The sequence below is a fragment of the Hipposideros armiger genome, unplaced genomic scaffold (genome assembly GCF_001890085.2).
Source record: "Hipposideros armiger isolate ML-2016 unplaced genomic scaffold, ASM189008v1 scaffold_380, whole genome shotgun sequence".
Taxonomy (NCBI): domain Eukaryota; kingdom Metazoa; phylum Chordata; class Mammalia; order Chiroptera; family Hipposideridae; genus Hipposideros; species Hipposideros armiger.
Window position 1 is genome coordinate 947,415 of NW_017731730.1, and position 19,644 is coordinate 967,058.

The 19,644-nt window shown below is 47.6% G+C and overlaps 1 protein-coding gene across 2 annotated transcripts; it reads right to left on the reverse strand.

Annotated features, from left to right (window-relative positions):
• Nucleotides 1-474: 474 nt before the first annotated feature.
• On the reverse strand, nucleotides 475-15,743 carry CX3CR1 (C-X3-C motif chemokine receptor 1). 2 transcript variants are annotated; one of them, XM_019662718.1, is made up of 2 exons: nucleotides 15,365-15,743; nucleotides 475-3,274 (listed from the first exon to the last, which is right to left on the reverse strand). In XM_019662718.1, exon 2 carries the CDS (start codon nucleotides 3,263-3,265, stop codon nucleotides 2,198-2,200), a length of 1,068 nt encoding a protein of 355 aa, XP_019518263.1. In that variant the 5' UTR covers nucleotides 3,266-3,274; nucleotides 15,365-15,743; the 3' UTR covers nucleotides 475-2,197. The 2 variants fall into 2 exon arrangements, with proteins under 2 accessions (XP_019518263.1, XP_019518262.1); XM_019662717.1 differs by lacking the exon at nucleotides 15,365-15,743 and adding an exon at nucleotides 14,632-14,760.
• Nucleotides 15,744-19,644: the final 3,901 nt, after the last annotated feature.

Sequence of the window (19,644 nt, forward strand, 5' to 3'; positions counted from 1 at the left end):
GGGAATTGGGGGAAGGGGAACAGACAAGTTGCTGTCGTTTTTGTTCTTCAGTCTAGTTGTGGAGGACGTTGCTTCACTGGCCCAAGTTGGCACCATCATTGCGCTTTTCCCGGGCAAGGCAGATCAGTCACTGGCTTCTGGATGGCCGCTCACTGCGGCTGCTGGCCGCTCACGCTGGCTGCTGGCTACACACGGTAGCCCATGGCAACCCACTGCCACAGGGGCTGCAGCCTACGCCGTCGCCGGCGACTCACAGCAGCCCAGCTCCAGGTTGAGCTGTTGTTCAGCATCTTAGCTGTAGAGGGCAGTGTCACTGGCCCTCATATGTGGGATCCGAACCGGGGCCCTCTGGCTCTCAAGCCAGTTCTTAATCATCGTGCCACTTGGCCGGCCCTGGTACGGGATCTTAATGGGATGGGTTTCATTCTCTCCTTGATTAAACAAACATACTGACCGCCACAGAGGTATCAGAAATACAGCAATGAGTCAGATGCCTTTAATGAACACATAACCTGGCAGCCTTCTAAAATGGTTATCACAATATTATCTAGAAACACAGAGCTATTTCTGGCCTAATGTTAAGAGCAGAAAAGCAGGTTACAAAACTGTCTGTACATTATGACTATAACTCGAAACATGTGAGGTGATGAACAAGGTCTGGATGGGCCAATGACAGCACTGCATGGTTAGTTAGACTGTACATGACATTTTCTTTAGTCTTATTACAATTGTTTCCCAAGCTTTAAAGTGTTGGACCATCCCAAATGTTCACTGAAAAAAGAAAGCGGCTCCCGTGACCCTGGCTCTCCAGGTTGGCAACGGCATGAACGATGGGGTCCTCCCCAGGTGGGCAGGCTTTGGCCACAAGATGATTGGGAGGGAATGTTCAAGGCAGTCTGGGGGCTAGGTCAGGGGAGGCTATCAATCTGTATATCCAGGAGTGCCCACTGAGGGCCACTGGAGGAACTAGCCTTCTCTGTGTCTGCGCTACACAGACACAAATTCCTGAAGGCTCCTCCAAGCTCTGTGAAAACCATGGCTTAAGCACGGTGCCAGGTGGGGGGAAGCTGAAGTTTGGAAACCAGATAAGCGTGTTGGGACCTGTCACAGTTGGTGGCTGGAAAAGATGCTACCCATGTGAAAAGTACCATTATCTCTATTCTACAAATGAGAAAACTGAAGCTTGGTTGGCCCTAAGCTACCCAGTGGGCAAGTGACAGAGCTGGGATTGGAAACCATCCCTTCTCAGTCTGGGCCAGGGTTCTTTCTATTTCTCCCTTTAGGCCCAGGGGCACGTGGAGGTGTATGGGGCCGGAGGGAAGAGACCTGGATGACAGGCTGCGTGGAGTCCTTTGAGAAGGGGATGCAATAAGGAGTCTGTTGGTGGGGCCGCATGATGGAGTGTCTCATAGGCCAGGCATTTGTGTTTGGATTTAGTGTAGTTTCCAGTGGAGCCTTTGTAGGTTTGGGGACATGATGAAAGGACTTTGATAAAGAGGAGGCTGTTTATACATGCTGGCTGGTGTGATTGGAGGGGAGGCTGGGCCAGACACATGGTAAAGATGGTGGGCAGCTCTTGTTTTATTTGATCAAAAGAGCGCCCACCCCTCCAGCTTCTTGGAAATAATGTTTCCCTGAACATGTAGCCATGAGACTGGAAATTGAAGCTGCTATCTTACAGGTCTAGGGCTGGACATCCTCTACAAACTCAGCCAATCAGAGCCCTTCCCCGGGAATTTTGACCTCGAGGCCAGAGAGGGATAGGTTTCAGTCTCTTTCTGAGGACAAAGTCATGTTATGTGAGTCTGGGAGCTCTGTTGCCACTTAGAGATTTGGGAGTCAGCGAGAGGCGTTTCTAGCTAGATTCAAGCCCTAGTTTCCACACATGCTGAGGGCTCAGCCACTCCCTTGCCCATGCCACAATATGAACAATACTCACCACCCCACTTTTGGTTAAGCTAGTCTGAGTTGAACTTTCATCATTTGTAACCAAAAAAGTCCTGACTTTTGCAGTAAGAGACATGCCTCCCCTTTATCATTCAAATTTTGAGCACAAAATTTGGGTTGTTTTAGAGACATTGGGTCCATCACTCTTTGCACGTAAGAAACAAACAAACAAACAAATCTGTCCTCATTATTCAGTGTCAGACTCAGGAACTCCAGGCCCTCTGTAGAGACAAGGCTTTGGGGAATCTCTTCAGAGAGGCATGGATGACTCCCCATCACTGGTGTAGTGAGTAAAATTGCTACTCAGGACACTTTCGCGCCTGCTCCTTTGTGATTCAGATGAGGAGAAACTGGCATGGACAGAACGACCACACAGGATAGCCAGGCATTTCCTATATAGGTGGTAAAGATATCTTCTGAACTTCTCTCCAGCAAATGCGTAGATAAAGGGATTGAGGCAACAGTGGATAAATGCAATTGTCTCGGTCATATTGAGGGCCAATTTCAGATTCTTCTTCATGTCACAATTGGGAAAGAAGTCATAGAGCTTGAGTGTGTCCAAGAAAATCATAACGTTGTAGGGCGTCCAGAAGAGGAAAAACACGATGACCACCAAAAAGATTAGTTTAATGGCTTTAGCTTTCTTGTGGTTCTTGCAGGAAAACAGTGTCCGCATGATCCTGAAGTAACAGTAACTCATAATGAGCAGGGGCAGCAAGAAGCCAATAATATTTGTTTCCATATTGCAGAGCACGGGCCAGATATCCTGCAGGACCTCAGGGTAGTCCCTGAAGCATTCATTTTTCTCATGTTTGGTGAACATGAACTGGGGTGTTGCCACCAAGATGGCTGCTGCCCAGACGCCTAAGCTGATGATGACGCCATGCTGCACGGTCCGGTTGTTTATGGAGTTGGCGGCCAGGACAATGGCCCGGTACCTATCAATGCTGATGATGGTGATGAAGAATATGCCGCCAAAAAAGCCAATGAAGAAGCAGGCGGTAGTGAGTTTGCACACAGCATTGTTCGAGCCATCTTCCCTGATCAGATAGTGAATCCAAAAGGGCAAGGTGCCTACCAAGAGCAGATCGGAGAAGGCCAGGTTCAGGAGGTAAATGTCGGTGATGCTCTTGGATTTCTGGCTGTGGGTGAGAGCAAATACCACCAGCAAATTCCCCAACAGGCCAAAGGCAAAGACGAGGGAGTACGCTATAGACAGGAAGGCAGTCCCGAAGACCACAACGTCCTTCATGTTACAAGCTTCGGCACCCTCCTCGTACTGAAAGTCTGTAGTTAATTCAGGAGACTGGGTGAACATGGTGAGGGTCTGTATCAGGAAGGGAGACAAGAAACAGCATGAGTTCTCAGAGTAACAAAGGTGGAATCCTGCCTGGTCCCGCACAGAGGCAGGCTGGAAGAAACAAGTATCAGTTGGTGCCTAACCAGCACATTTTCCCATGTCACACATGCTGTCTCGTTGAATCCCTGTGAGTCTCTGATGGAGGCTGTAACGGACTCCTGTGGCGTAAGAGGAAGCCGGGTCTCGGAGCGTGACTTGCCCAAAGCTACCCAGTCAGGGGCTCAGATGGCGTTTGAATCTAGGCCTTTTGAAGCGTGAGACAAGCCTCTTTTTTTCCCTCTGATTTTCAAGCTTCTCCAAAAAGTAGCTAGCTTTATCAGTGTGTGGATGGGGTAGAAAGGACCGTAGGCAGGGAGGTGAGGGGTGGGATGGTGAGGGGTGCAGCCATAATTCACACTTCCAGTCCAAACTTCCCTAAAGTGATTCTCCACCCCCTTCTCTTATTCCCACCGTCTCCACTCTCTGGGCCCTAATCTCAGCATGAAGCTGAGGCTGGAGAGACCTCAGAGGCCACAGACCCTCCAGAGCTCAGAGCAGACTCATGCCCAGAGGCCCTCATCTTTGTTTTGGGGAGCCATTTCTTTCCCTCCACCTCTCAGCCAATCCTCCTCTTCCTTAAGGGATAAGACACAATCACACACTCGATGGTGACTACCTGGTCTTGGTTTGCCCAGGACTTTTCTGGGGTTAGCACTGAAAGTCTCCTAAATCGGAAACCCCTCACTTCTAAGCAGACCCAGATGGTCGGTCATCCTACAACTCCTAGTGAGAAGGAAGGGTGGCCATCATCTGCGCCTTTGCTGCCATGAAAGGGCTGATTGATCCATGATGGAGGGCTGTACTCAGCCAGCCTGCTACGCTGGACCTGGGCGGCTAATGAACCTGATAATTACCAACCACACACTTCGCTTCGGCCTGGCCTCCGTCGACTCTTATTTCCTGTTTCCTTCCGAACAAAACTGGGAAGATAAGACAGTTCTGCACAGGTTGGGAAGTAACACTGATTCCATTCCCCTTCTCCTGCTCTTTCACTCCAGAGGCTGCAGGGGCAGCCCTCTCTCCCTGGTCCTCTGGGGCCTTCTCCTCTTCATTGTGAGATCACAGACGTGACACTTAAGAAATCCCATCTGTCTGCAAAGCACACCTCCTGGTTGTCAGGCGCCTCCCTCCCCACCACATCTAAAAGCAAAACTCACACTTCTTTAACCAAGGGAGTTTCCACACTCCACTGCTTCCTTTTGAGGTTGGTTTTACCAAGACCATGTCTCTACAAAAGCGAAGGCCCACCCAGCCAGAACTTTGCTGCTCCCTTCCCAGCCTCTGCTCTGTGTCCTGGCCCATCCCTGCATCTGACCCAGACTCTTCCAGCAATAAGGGAGCCAAGGCTCTGACCTGGGCTACCTCAGGCTGGGATGGAGTTCTCAACCCTGGGGAAAGTCTGTGCTTTCTTTGCTGTAGGCTGCAGTGTCCTTTTCTCAGAGAGGAATCTCTGGCTGATACCTTAATCAATAACATTTAAGTCGAACCATATAAAATGGCTGACAGGCAACCACTTTTGAACCACACAAATGTCAGTTTCAAGTGGCACAAGTTGAGATATGGGGAGACAGAGCAATTGCTATGTGGTGCAGGCGGCTTGTTGCAGATGCATAGCTTCCAAGACATGCAAATAGGAGTGCAAATAGTCAAGCCCCTGGTGCTCATAAGTTATGGATCCTGGGGCAAGCTACCCTCTCCCTCCCCTCCCTCCAGTGAAAGGATCTTGTAAAGCTGACCTCAAGAGGAGGCCAACGCCACTAAAAATCATTTTGCATCTTTTCAAGTGCCTGTGCTCAATCCTGCAGCCGAGGAGCTCCATGATTTTGCCAAATCTGCATGAGGTGCGTTTGATTTCCACTCTTGGCACTGTGCCTTACACACAGGAACCTCCTACAAGTCTTCAGACAGGTGTCCCTGAGTCACTGAGGAGGGAGAACAGGGAGGTGCTCAGGAAGGGTGAGGGCTGCAGACTCGGCTCTCCTGAAACTATATCCCCTGTCTTGCCCTCTCTGGCTGAGTGACCTTGGATAAACTTGGAATCTTTCAGCCTGACATTCCTCACCTGCAAGATTGGGGCTCATTCTCATGCTGCCCACAGAGCTATTTTGAGGTGAGCACTTGGCACAGTGCATTGCATTCAGCAGGCACTTACTAAATGCATTAGGGGAGAAAGCAGAGGCACTTTGGACCTTTGAAATTATCTGGGCTGCCTGTGGCCTCTCATGCTTCACTCCCACCCTAGGCATTGCAGGAATTTGGTTTATAAAGGTTGTTTTATTTATTTATTTTTCTCCCTGAAATAAAAAATAAAATTTTTTTCAGAAATTTTTTGGAGGGATAAAAAAGAAGTAAGCCAACCTTCACTGAGCTTTTACTAAGCTGGCAGTCTCATTGCTAAATACTCCACATTATTATCTGGTTAGCCGCTCTGCAAATTCTGAAAAGAACGTCCTATGTTTAATTCACTGCCCTGCTGAATGGCTCCAGGGATAGCCATGATGAGAGGAAGGGAAAGGCTGGGACCAGAGCATGGAGAAGGTAGAGATGGTTAGAAATAAACAGCTGACTGCCGGGCTGAGTGGCAAGGAGGTCCCAATCCAGCCCCTCACCTCGCTGGGTGCCCCTGCTCAGGGCTGCCACATGTACAGGGACACCTTCTCCAACTGGCACCAAGATGACAAATAAGCCAGAGATGGTCCTGGTTGGAGGGCTTCAGAAAACATGTCAGACGTCCCCACAAGCAGCGGGTTCATCATGGGGCACATGGGGAGATCAATCAGGCACCATCTCATCCACAGACGGGCTCATCATCTCAGTGGGGGAAAGCTCCCATAGACAAAGACTTTGATCAAGACAGACTACAGGAGTGAGTCACTTTATCCTCTGCAGATGGGGTGCATTTCAGGTATGCTATGGGAGGGATGATGTCACCTGACTGTTGGTCTCATTGTTTATGGAGAACAAAAATGGCTGGTCAGAGGGCATCAGCTTAGCTTGGGACCACTACCTGCCATCCAGGCAATCCACTCAGGTGAGGGCTCAGCAATATTCATCGGTCTCGTCCTGGCTCCCTGGAAGCTCAGAGTCCCCAGCAAAGACCCCAGAACTGTCCTGGTCTTTCACTGCTCTGCCTGAGCTCTTGCACAGTGCTGTGCATGAAGTAGGGGCTCACTCAGCATGAACAACTCTGCACCCTGCTACAGAGGAAGGAACAGGAGGGGCGGAGCTTTCGATGAGCTCCTCATAGCCTAACACAGCAACCAGCAGCATGTTGTACATTCTTCATAAATGGTAGCTGACACATAAAAGGGTTATTATCTCTGTTGTGGGCAAGTAGATGCACTCTGAGAGGGTGAGTAACTTACTTACGACCCTAGCATGTGGCAGGGCTGCAGTTTGGGCCCAGAGGTGGCCAGTCTCAGCATTTTCCCCCAACTTTGCATTACATCCCTTCCCCATCCCCTTTGCCCAAAACTGGGCTTTCCTAAGAGAAAAACAGTGTCCTCTTCAGCTCCATAGGCCACTGTTCAACAAAGGGAGAGATCGGGCACAGAGCAAATGCACAGGAATATTTGTAGAAGGATAAATATTATACGTAGGCCTTCATCCCAAAGAGTCCCATGGGGATAATGGCGACCCATTGCCCCGTTCCTAGAGGTGCTCACAGGTGTCCTTTCTGATCATGACACGGGGGCTCTTGAACTCTGACAGCTTAGCAGGTCCCTAGTATGTTGAATGAATGAGTGAGTGAATGAATGAATTAACGAATAAATGAATGAGTGAGTGAATGAATGAAAGGCCTAGGGAAATGAACGAAGAAATGGATCAGTCCTCTTACACTGCAGAGCCCCAAGAGACAAGCACAGGCCCACCAGCTCTCCACAGTGAGAAAAAAACTTAGAAAGCACAGCTGCTCATCTCAACACACTCAGATGCGTGGCTATTGAACGTAGCTGCTCATGAGACACATGCCAGTGCCAGCAATTGCAGCTCTCTCTTCTGTGCAAATGTCAAGGCCTAGCTGCTGCCTTGACCATGTGACTCGGGGGTGGCACAGGGTTTCACATGGCTGTGAAGGGGGTTTGCAGTCTGCCTGAGTGCTCAAGCCAGTTCAAACCCAGTCTTGTTAGATGACAGCCCCCAGAGCAGTGAGGGCATTGTTTACAACAGAAATGTAGAGATAAGGACTCCTGCTTCACACAGTTATTCTGCTGAACTTGACAGCTTCAATCAAGGGACTTTTATAGGAAGGCTGGGTCCCAGCGGGGTGGACTTGTTATTTCTGGATCCTCTGAGATATCTGGGGATTGGGAGATGAACCTGAAGATAGGGCCTCCTGGCAGCAGATGGGAATAGGGCCAGTCCTTGAGGGTGGCCTTCAGGGGAGGTCCAAAAGCTGCCGAGGATCTAATTGGCTTTCACTTAGGCTCGACACTGACTTTCTGGGACCCTGAGGCAATCAGAAACCAAATACAAGAATCCAACGAGATAGCCTTTGCAGGGCCTGCTCAGCTAGGTTTCATATAGATGGGGTTGCAAGAGAAAGGGTGCATGCCTGGGTGAGGCGCTAATGCAAGCCCCACCAACAGAGGCTGCCCTGCATAGCTTAGGGCAGAAGCCAGCAGGAACACGACCCCCAAGGCTGTTCTCAGGCCTCCTCACCCTCTCTTCGGTTAATTCAAAGTTTAACTAAACGGTGTCGAGCGGAGAGAGATTGAGCTGAACCTAGAAGCAGAGTTTTGAGTGCACATGTGTTTCATACCCAAATAGAAATAGATTTCGTAGGACCTGCTTTAAAAAAACCACGCGCTTGCCCCACCTGCCAATCCTGTTCTACTTCCTCTGGCCCACTTCCTTTTCTCAGGCCCACTCACTTATTTTTTAACTTTGTTTTTTCTGGCCCTCGTTACCCATTGTTTCCAATCAGCTTCCCTTTTATATACTTCCTCTCTCATTAGGTGGCCCAAATGTACTTTCTTCTTCTGTCTGATATTGCATACCCCTCTGTCTTTTGTCTTCAAGTCCTGCTTGCTGTTTTTTAGATCCAGTGCATCTATTTTTTTTTTAACCTTCGTTGGTCTCTGTTTATGGCTTTTTAGGCCCTTGAGTGAAGACTGGGTTTGAGGTTCAGCCTAATGCCAAGAAAATTGTGAGATTTCATTTTTTTCCTTTGGACCAAAGGAATCCAGAGAATTGCTTGAGCCCCGATCCCAGCTTTCCGCGTGGGGATGCCATTGTGCTGTTGACGGCCGGAACCTGAGATTATCGTCAGAAGGCCCCAGTTTAGAAGGAGCATGTGCCTGCTAAATGTCATGCTCCATACACAAGATCCTCTTGATTTCTCTTCACACCGGCACATGAGATTTGATTATCCCCACACCCCCACTGTACAAACTAAGCAACAGTGGCTCAGAGAGATTCGGGAACAACAGAGCCAGGATTTCAACCCAGAAGCGTCTGTCTCTCCACAAAGCCACGCTCCCTGCCCTGCACGACGCTTTTCCTCTTGGAAGGGAAATGTGCAGGTTACTGCAGGCCATGTCTCTAGGACTAGAACTGAAAACCGGGAGTCGCAACACACCCTGAAAAGAAGATGCTTCACGATGCAAACCCTCTTTTGTGTTTCTCCCTGGTGGACTCACAACCTGGTAGGCTGACCTCCATGAAACATTGGGTGGGACATGGAGCATGGGGCTATGATTCACCTGTCCAGCCGCAGCTAGGTGGTTCTCACCGCCAGACCCCCAGAATCTAGCTCTCATCAATGCTGGTGAGGCAATCAGGGCCCTTTCCTCTGGAGAAGAAATAGCTGACAGCTGAAGGGTTGGCTTATTCCCTGCCTTCAAATATATGGTGAAGCTTTTCAGAGCCGTGCACTTCATAGGGGCCCACAGATGGCTGGGGACCCTGGGCAGCTCCCTCCCAGCTCTGCCTTGGTTTCTTGATGTGTCAGATGAAAGACATGGAGCAGACCATCTATAAGGAACGGGCCAGTGCTGGCATGTTCAATATTTCTACAAGAACTGAAGAGAAAGAAGTATTTTTAAGGATCAACATGAGTCCTGGGTCAGTGAAAGTGTGACCTAGTGTCAACAGAAGCCCCTGAGGCAGCCTGCCCAGGGGACATGACACTTCCGGGCTCGAAGACTGCCAGCCAGTGCTCAGATGAGGTTCTGTGAGGACTCAGGGAGAGCTAAGGCTGAGAAGATGGATGAGGGGCAGAGGAAGGGCCTTGAACTCCATGCTAAGGAGCTATTGGGGCTCATTTTGCCACTTGCATCCCCTCCCCTGTGCAAGTAAATGAGTGGATCTGTATTCCTGTAGCAAGGATTTCACTTAAAACAACATGCATTACCCACCCACCAGCATTTACACAGGGCCAAACGCACAACCCAAGCCCAAACCAGCAACAGGAGAAAACCGCACCTGAGGTGAGGCCCCTCTGCTGGGTGAGCCACCCCTCACAGAACCTGCTTTATTCTGGGTTTCCTTTGCTCTTCAAAGCACTTTATGCTGTTTATTTATCTCTGCCAAAGTAAACTGAACTGCTGAAAGGAAATGCTTCATGGCTTTTAAAAAAAAGAAAAACAATCGAAGAGACGGGATCGTTAATTAATTAATGATTTATTAAGCCGATACCAATTAAGTATCTTTACAATGTGCTAGTGTAAGAAAAAGTAAAAATGAAAAATAAGAGGCTTAATTCTCCCTGTTAAAAATAAGAGAGGCGATTCCGCCTGCCTCCTTTTCCTTAGTGTGTTTGCCTTAGAAAACTGGTCGTTGTAAAGCACTCCCTCCTCTCATTGAAACGTGGTTATATATATCCTTTTGGAAATGTGATAGATTCTTCCCTCAGCTTTATGACCCAGGAATGTTTTTCTCAAGGACCTGGGAGTCATCTCTTTGAAGTGTAAACATCAGGAGATAGCACCCGATTCCCCCAGCTTCTGTGGAGCCTAACGTGAGTGGGTGCATGGCTTCAAGTTGCAAAACTACCTCCTATCAGAAAGATATGAAAAGTCTATTTTTTCTCTGGACAAATCCATCAGCTAACACTGATGGTGACCCTGATTACCATCGGAAAGTTCAGGTGAACTCTGTGTGACTGTCAAGTTCTCTCACTTGAGGACGGGTTATTGTTTATCCTGAGAACGTGTGTAAGGGGTTGTATCACCTTGGCTATATAATAGGGTGAATATGTATGTATTTATGTATTTATTTATTTGTTTATTTATCTGTACAATCTCTTAGCAGATTGCCAAGTGATGCACATCACATTCTGGTTTAATGTTTATTCAATAATCAAAGTGTTTTCTCTTTCTACTCTCTTTGTGGAGAGGTTTTCCTAGGTTGGAGAAGATTTTGTTTTTAATTATATTTTCCCAACACAAGACATTGTGCTAAATTCTGTGGTGGTAAAAAGGTTTAAGATACAGTCTCTGTAAGTTTTTACTATTGTCTAGTAACAGAATATAAGAAAAGTTATGGGAAACATAAGAATGGGACCATTTCAGCTGAGTCTTAAAGGCTGGGAGGATCTTCAAGGTAGACAAAGATAAAATGGGAATTGCAGATTGGAGCTGAAGCCAAATACACTGAGGGTCTGAGTGTGGGGCGCTCTCCTGGGGCCAAGGCCAGGCAGAGAGGGCATGAAGGAATATACTAGAAACAGGAGGACATGAGGATGGTGGGCTTAGGAGGGGCTGTTTGTCTCCGGAGCACTCAGGAAAGTCCAGTTTAGTCTGAGTGGAGGGGGGTTCCTGTAAGGATGCAGAGAGAGCCAAGATGGAGAAGGTAGAAGAGAGGTAAGCAGGATGCCCTCAAGAAACTCTAAGGAGAAATCATAAATGACTTTGAAATAGGCAAAAAAGAGAAAAAACATTACTGGTGTCTTACCTAGCACACCCTTTGGGACCATCTCCCCTCTTTATTGTCTGAGCTAATTGACAACTCTGCAAGTTGTAGGAGACCGACAGCAGTGAGATGATTCTTGTTCTTGGAAATAGAAATTGTGTCTGGTGGAGGTGCACTAGACAACTGCCTTGCAGACAGGCACCAATTTTACATTTATCTGTGCATTTGTCCCAGTGTTTCTGGAAGTATCTCATCCATGTTACTGCTGAGGCTGTGGTCTGTCCATCCCCGTTGCTGTACAAGATGCCACCACGGAAGCGCTCCACAGAAATTATCATTCTACTGTGGATGCACCCCGGCTGGCGCTCAGTTTGGGGCCACTGTGAACAATGCTGCCACCAACATTTGTGTGTGTGTGTCTACATATCCTACACGTGGATGCATTTTAAAAACGCAGGCCAAAAAGCAACTCACTGCATGAACCCACATGTATGATGGGAAAGGACCAGCTGGGTGTCCCAGATCCCAGTGATAATCCGTATTGTTTACGGGTGAATATCTAGGCATAGAACTATAAGAACAAGCAAGGAAGTAAGGACCCTAAAAGTCAGGATCGTGGTGACTTCTGGGAGGGTGGTGGTGGTGGTCCGGAAGGGACCAAGGGCGGCTGCTCAGTTCTCTCCCACTCCCAGGAGATCAATTTATCATAAGTTGTTAACTGGCACACTGTTCTTTGAGTGTATGTTTCACAATGAATATAGGTTTAAGGAAAAGGACAAAGAGGGTCTGGGAAGATATTTAGAGTGATGTGATACAGGTTTTCTTCCCTACCAAGACCCATAATCCCAAATAGCTGTGCTTTGGCCAGACCCTGAAATGAAGTGGTTGAAGTGCCCACTGTGGCCGGAAAGCCACGAGAATTCCAGCCCTCACAGTGGCCAGTGCGTTCTGAGCCCCCAAGGCAGGATGAGGGTCCGGCGGAAGCCTCAGTCTTCCCTTGGGTCTCCTGGGCAGACTCAGTGACGCAAGAGAGCACAAACCCGCGGGATCCCTGGACTGTGCGTCTGGAAATCGGAACAAATCCTTGGAATGCCCAGCAAAGACCTCGCCTGTGCCACCTGGCTCCGCGGCCTCGTAACTGTTACCTGTGATGGGACAGCAGGCATTCCCCTGCAGAGCTCGTCCACTGCAGGTGTTGGTTCTGAACATCTTCAAGGGGGGAAAGTTTGAGCCTGATGAACACAGGGGTAGCTGAGGACTCTTTTCCAGGTCAGCGGTTGGGCTGGGGAGGGTGTAGTTAAGTGTGCCAGATCCCAGGAAGGGAGTCTTTGAGGCCAGGGTGTCTGACACTGCTGCCCTTCCACAGCCCAGCCAGGGTGGGAATGGGGTGCCTCCTGGGGGATGAGAGGTAGGGAAGGGGATGGAAGATGGTCCTTCACTGGGTTAGCTATGGCATGTCCCTTTCTTCCCTGCCTGTCACAGCCTCATTTGAAAGTAGTCAGTGATCTTAAGGTGCACAAACTTTCTGAGCCTCAGTTTCCCATAATGACAACATGTATTGTTTCTTGAGCATCAAATATGGGGCCAGGCAGTGTGGTCGGAACTTTATTTACCACACCTTAATCCTCATAGAAACTCAACTTGGACCCGTCACCTGGCTTCCACTATTATCAACTCACAACGACCTCCACTGTAAAAGCAGGACTTGAGGCTTAGCAAGGTCAAGCCAGAGCCAGAGCTTCATTCCAAAGCCAAGCGGTCTCCCCCGCCCCATCTGTGAAGTGGGGAGTGACGGTTGTTGAGTAGGGTGGGGGTATGGCTGGCATGTGGCTGCCACAGAGTCCGTGCTCCCTTCCCAAGGGCATGGGGAGGGGCCAAGTCAGCCTGAGCGTTAAGAGGGATTCACCTGAGACGGGCTGAGGCTGTTTTCTGCCCTGCATCCCTGTAGGCACAGGAAGATGGCTATGAATGCACCCAGGACACACACACACACACACACACACACACACACACACACACACACGCAGTGGTCCCTAAGGCTCAGCAGCCCTGCTGTCACCTGTCTCTTTTCACAAAGCCCAGAGTCCCCTGAACAGACCCTGGCGGCCCGGCTCACCAGACACATTTTCTCACCTGCTTTTCACACAGTCCAATCTTCTTTACTTTGGGTTCAAGTTTGTTCGTTTGTTTACTTACTTATTTATTGCGTTGTCAGAAAAGTCATGACGCATTTTTGCAACAAAAAAACGTAGAAAAAATACGTCATGACTTTTCCGACAACCCAATATTTTACCTTATGTTTTCTATCTCAGGTATTTGGAAAAGGAAAAGAACCTTTTTGGGGAGGAGGGAAAATCCTAAACGTCCCAGGCATTTCTTTGAGCTCGGCTGTGGACTTACAAGGCAGACGCTGCAGCGCTCTGTCAGATAGGCGTTAAGCAATGAAAACTGACAGGTCCCAACAGTCCTCAGCGAGGGACTCAGTGAGTCTCCTCCTGTCTTTCACACACCAGGGTTTCCACTCATAATTTCTTTCTGAACACCGTGTTTTCCAACAACACAAACCTTCTGAACCTGAATGTCCTCACAATAATGATAACAGTGCATGTCAACATTGAACATCAAACTTGTGCCGGCCATTTAGTAATTAAAGTCATTTTCAGTATCAATGCAATAGATGCTCTTTATAAAAACGTAGGTGCAGAAAAAAGCATGGAAATGAAAAGAAAGCAAAACCAAACTAATCTACAATCCAATTTTCCAGAATCAAACACAGCTAACTTTTAACTTCTTTCCATCCAATCTTTATGCATATTTTTATATTCATATGTAGCATATTTATATTTAAAATTTGGATGCTATTTTAAAAGATTTTTATTATAAAATTTTCAGGTATATATAAAAAGAGAACCCCACGCATCCATCACCCAGCTTCAACAATTAGTAGCTCATGGTCAATATTTCACCTATTCCCCACTTCACATCCTACTGTATTGTTTAAAAATAAATTCAGACATCATAGCATTTCACTCATGAACAGTTAAGTGTGAGTCTCTAAAAGAAAAGGACTTTAAAAATAATAATAACTTTAATACTATTTCTCAACTTAAAAAGTTAACAATATTTCCTCAGTACCATCCAGATGCATTCTTAAATTATGCTTTTTAAAAAATTAATGTCAAATCATGAGCATTTCTCCAGGCCCCCAAAATGTAACTGCTAATGCTTCTAATCAGATTCCATCATGTCGAGCATACTGTAAATTATCTAATCACACTGTCCCCCACTCCTCAGGCCACTTTGTCACTTAGACTGCAACATCCTCAGGTAAATGGTCTCCCTTGTTGGCAGCATCATTACCCACTTTGACCTCTGACCACAGTGGCCCACCCTGCACACCCACAAGTTCTGATCGAGTCCTCTGCACCTACCTGAGCTGGGCTTGGGAAGGGAACTTTTGGATGTGCCAATCAGCCACCCTGTCCCACGCAGACTCTGCCAGAGAGTATTTCCCTTTTCCTCCCACTGAGGACATCTTTATTTGTAGAGTTAGCCAATAGTGTCTGGTTTCCTGTGAGGTAGGGTATCTTTAGAAAGTGCCACAGGCAGATTCGAGCTCCAGCCTGGAGGCCAGCTGATCACAGGAGGATCTGAATACACAAACCTGGAAGATGCAAGCCTGGGGCAGACTAAGAGGCAGGGCTGGAGGGAGAGATGATTGGGGGGCTGTGGTTTTTACCCCTACATGGGTGGAGGGCAGGGAAGACAGTGCAGTTCTCTTTAATTGCATGCCTTTAGACAAGCCAAGGAAGCCCACAGAACAACAGTTTTCCTGCCCATGGAAAGGAGCCCATTATACTAATTGGGGTGCAGATTAAATGAGCTGTGTATTTCCTCCTCAAAATGTAGTCCCAGCTGGGAGCGCATTAGAAGTGCAGCACCTCAGATGCCTCCCTAGACCCACTGAATCTGACTCTGCATTTTAATGAGGTTCTTAGGAGATTTAGTAAGCACCTTGAGTTTGAGAAGCATTGACACAGAAAGCACCAAGGGAGTGCCTGGCACCTGGTAGAAGTTTAAGGATTATTTTCTTCCTCACCTCCCTCCTTCAAGGCATTTAGTGGCTCCCTATGCCTGTGTCTCAAGTCACTGTAAATTACATACCTGAAAAGCCCAATCGTCACCCTTCACAAACTGGCCAGCCTCCTTTCTGGTTCTCTCTCACTGCTGCCCCTGCTGCAGCTGGACAGGGACCCCCGACTCCTCCAGGCCAAGCTCCTGCTCCCGGCCCCAGCCAACTTGTTCTGAGGCAACACAAATCTCAACCACCAGTGTCCTCACGCCTTCCCATCATGGCCTTAGCTGTCTGACTCATGTTCAAGGCAATTACTATTTCGGGTCCATCCCTACCCGGGGGTCTGGCCTCAGTGAACCATCCACATTTAACAAATGGTCAGGGACTCCTGCTGGCCTTCCCCGGCTCCTCCCAGCCCACCTCGAGGCCGGTGCCCCAGCACAGCCGTAGCTCCAGTCACTGTGGTCCCCTGAGAGCAGGGAGGTACTGTGTGCCCCACTTTGCCTCCTTCTCAATCCCCATTACGGCCCGGCCAGGGCAGAGCAGTTAGCTGGGACTACAGGGCTGCAGGCGTGGCGACTTGCTGGCGTTTGAGGAAGTCCGCCACTGGTTTCATTTCTTTGTCTGCCCCTGGCCTCAGTGTTAGAGCTTTTCCATTGCCTTTCACTCCTGTCCCATTTCCCCGAGTGCGCTTTTCTGGGGTCTGGCCAGAAAGAACTCTTTCTTCGTGTCCCTCACTCTCCCTGGACTATCTCGTCTACTCCACGTCAGTGACCACCTGTGTGACCTGACTCCCACGTCTCCATCTCCAGCAGGGCCTGCATGACCTCCCGTGCCTATCCATGTCCTTCATACCTCTTGTCATTTATACTATCAACCGGTCTCCACTCAAAAGCCAGAGGGTTCCTTTTAGAACCCAAACTACCGCTATAAACCCTTCGATAGTCCCGCTCACTGCAGTTCAAGTCCTCGGCTTGTAAGCATGGCCTTGGCATGGTCCCATCCCTTCGCACTTTCAACTCTACTCTAACCACCTCCGGTTCTTCTGGAGTGACCTCCTAGTAGGTACATATGTAGCTGCTCCTCCCTTCCCAGCTCACCTAGTTGGCGGGCCTGGAATTCGATTTTACCCTCTTTCTAGCCAACAAGTAAGCCTTTATTCATCAACAATGCTGGCGGAAGACAGGACTTGATGACTCATGGCCCAACCAGCAGCACATTTGTGTCAGTTCCCTTTTCTCCCAAATCCCACAGGTTGGGCCCAGATGGACACCTGCACATGAAGGAGGTTTTATGATGGGGAAGGAACTCAGAGCTTGGGGAAGATGGCATGCCACAGAAGGCAGTGGGCAGGCCTGGTTTTTGGCCCTGAGGGACATGTTACCGCAACCCTCAGACTGCAAACACATCCCCGAGAAATGGCCAAGAAAAGAGAGGCTGGAGCTCTGCACTGATGGCACATTTGGCCAGAAGGGAGGGCCTCGCAGCCTTCCCACTCCCGCCACACCTCCATGGGCTTAGGAAAGGCATCTCTGTCTCTGCCCTGGGGACCTCCTCCTCCCTGGACCCCTGTCCATTCCTCCCCAGCCCTCTCGCTCTGGGCGGCTGCCCCATTCCTTAGACCAGTCTTCACCCCTCACCTCCCCAGCCCCTTTGGTCTCACCCTTTGTCTGAGCTGTTTCTTACAAAAGAGCAGAACATGCCACCCCAAAAATATTCCACTTCACCATATTGATTATTTTGAGCTGTAGGCGCTTGAAAACATCAGAAGCAAGGAAAGGCTTTCTCTGAACCCTTCCTATCTACCTTATGACAGATCCTCCAAAAGGAACGCAATTGTCATAACTCCCCTCTCTGGGAGTTTCATCAACTAGGACAGCTGACGCTTGTCGCAGGAGAGGCTAAAAGTTGACACCAGACCCACATAACTTTGTCACAAACCATCACACCTCCATCTGTGTTCCTAACGACCTATTCATCTTCCCTGAAAATCACTTGCTCTCCCCTAAATTGTCTACATCCCCTCCTGTCTTTTCCCTATTACACTGGTATTTAAACCTGAATTCTAAGCCACCTGGAGGAGTTGCTCATTTACCCCTGGGTATCTCCCATCTATACATGAGGTAGACATATCCATAACTTTCTGTTTGTTTTTTGCTTGCTAATCTGTCTTTTATTATGAGGTCTCAGCCAAGAACTCAAAAGGGTTGAGGAAAAATTATTTTTCCTTCCCTACATTTCCTGGCACCTGACTTGCTCAGAGCCTGCAGATGGGATCCTGGGAAAACTGGCAGAAGCCAGCAAAGGGGGGAAATTATTTTTCCTCCCCTATACTTGTCAACAAGTTCTTTATCACCCTCAATTTCTCTTGCAATTGAGACAGTAACTGCCGACAACAGCCTGATTTCTGTTGGGTGGTGGGATGAGGGTGTGCTGGGCTGGTTTAGAAGTAGGAGCCATGGTGGAGAGGCCATGAGGATGGTGGCAACAGCTGGCAGTGATGGGCACAGGCATACGAGGCAGGTCAGGACTGGAGACTTAGTTTGAGTGAAGCTTTGTGGGGGAAACACGGCAAAGGGAAGTATGGATATGATTATGCCTTGAATGCCAGGCTAAGATATTTCCACTTTATGCTGTGGGCTGTGGGAAGCTTTGGGGATGACCACAGCAAACCTTTATGCAGCAAGGCTATGTGCTAGGCAATATTCTAAGTCCTCTATGCATGGGAACTCATGCAACCCAATGACCCCAGATGCAGGTACTATTATTATGCTCATTTACAGGTGAGGACACTGAGACAAGGAGAGGTCATGTAACTTGCTCAAGGTCACACAGCTCATACGTGGCAGAGCCAGGATTTGAATTTAGCGTTTAGGTTCCATGGTCTGTGCCATGCATTCTCAATGGGGGGACAGTTCTTGCAAGGGGGTGAAAATTGGCCCTTGTGCTTTATGTCTAAAGCCCAGATATGCACACAGTACACTGACAGATAGACAGCATGTCTATGTTGTTAAAATCTCATGAGAGGTGATTAAAAGTATAATGTCTATCCCAGACAAGAAAAAGCTAGAGTTCATCACCACCAAACCAGTATTACAAGAAATGTTAAAGGGACTTTCTTAAGAAGAAGAAAAAATAAAAAGATAAAAAATATGAAAAACAAAGTGCCAATAACTACATATTCCTCAGCAATTATTTTAAATGTAAATGAATTAAATGCTTCAATCAAAAGACACAGGGTGACTGAATGGATAAGAGAACAAGATCTTTATCTACGCTGCCGACAAGAGACTCACTTCAGATCAAAAGACACACACAGACCGAAAATAAAAGGATAGAAAAAGATATTGCATGAAAATGAAACAAATAAAAAAGCTGGGGTAGCAATATTTTTACCAGACAAAATAAACTTTAAAACGAAAGCTATAACAAGACAAAGAAGGACCCAGCAATTCCACTTCTGGGTATTTATCTGAAGAAATCCAAAACACTGATTCGAAAAAACATATGCACCCCTATGTTTACTGAAGCGTTATTTACAATAGCCAAGATATGGAAGCAACCTAAGTGTCCATCAATACTTGAATGAATAAAGAAGTGGTCCACTGGAATATTACTCAGCCATAAAAAAGAATAAAACTTTGCCATCTGCAACAACATGGATGGACCTAGAGGATACTATGCTAAGCGAAATAAGTCAGACAGAGAAAGACAAATATCATATGATTTCACATATATGTGGAATCTAAAAAAACAAAATAAATCAACAAACAAAACAGAAACAAACTCAGATACAGAGAACATTTTGAAAGTTGCCAGATGGGAGGGAGGGTTTAGAGGCTGGGTAAAAAAGGGGAAGGGATTAAGAAGTACAAATTGGTAGTTACAAAATAGTCATGGGGATGGAAAGTGCAGCATAGGGAATATAGTCAATAATACTGTAATAACTAAGTATGGTGTCAGGTAGTTACTAGATTTATCGGGGTGATCACATCTTGAGTTATATAAATGTCTAATCACTATGTTGTACACCTGAACTAATATAATATTGCATGTCATTTGTAATTGAAAAATAAAATAAAGTGGAAAATAAAGTTAAAAAAAGAATATAATGTCTAAAAGGACTTATTGGGGGAGGATAATGAAAAAAATAAAAAAGGTTGAGAAACCCATGTCTAAGCTGTTGAACAGAATACTCTGCCGCATCTCATGTTTAAAGCCTGGGGTTAGGGAGTAACATGACAAAAGTGACAGTGCCAGAAAAATAAACCAGTGGTTGGATGCATATGAGGGAAAGCTGCTGGAATAAAAGGGAAGGAACCACATATAGCAAGTGCTTTTCCATGCCAGGCACTGGGCAAGGGACATT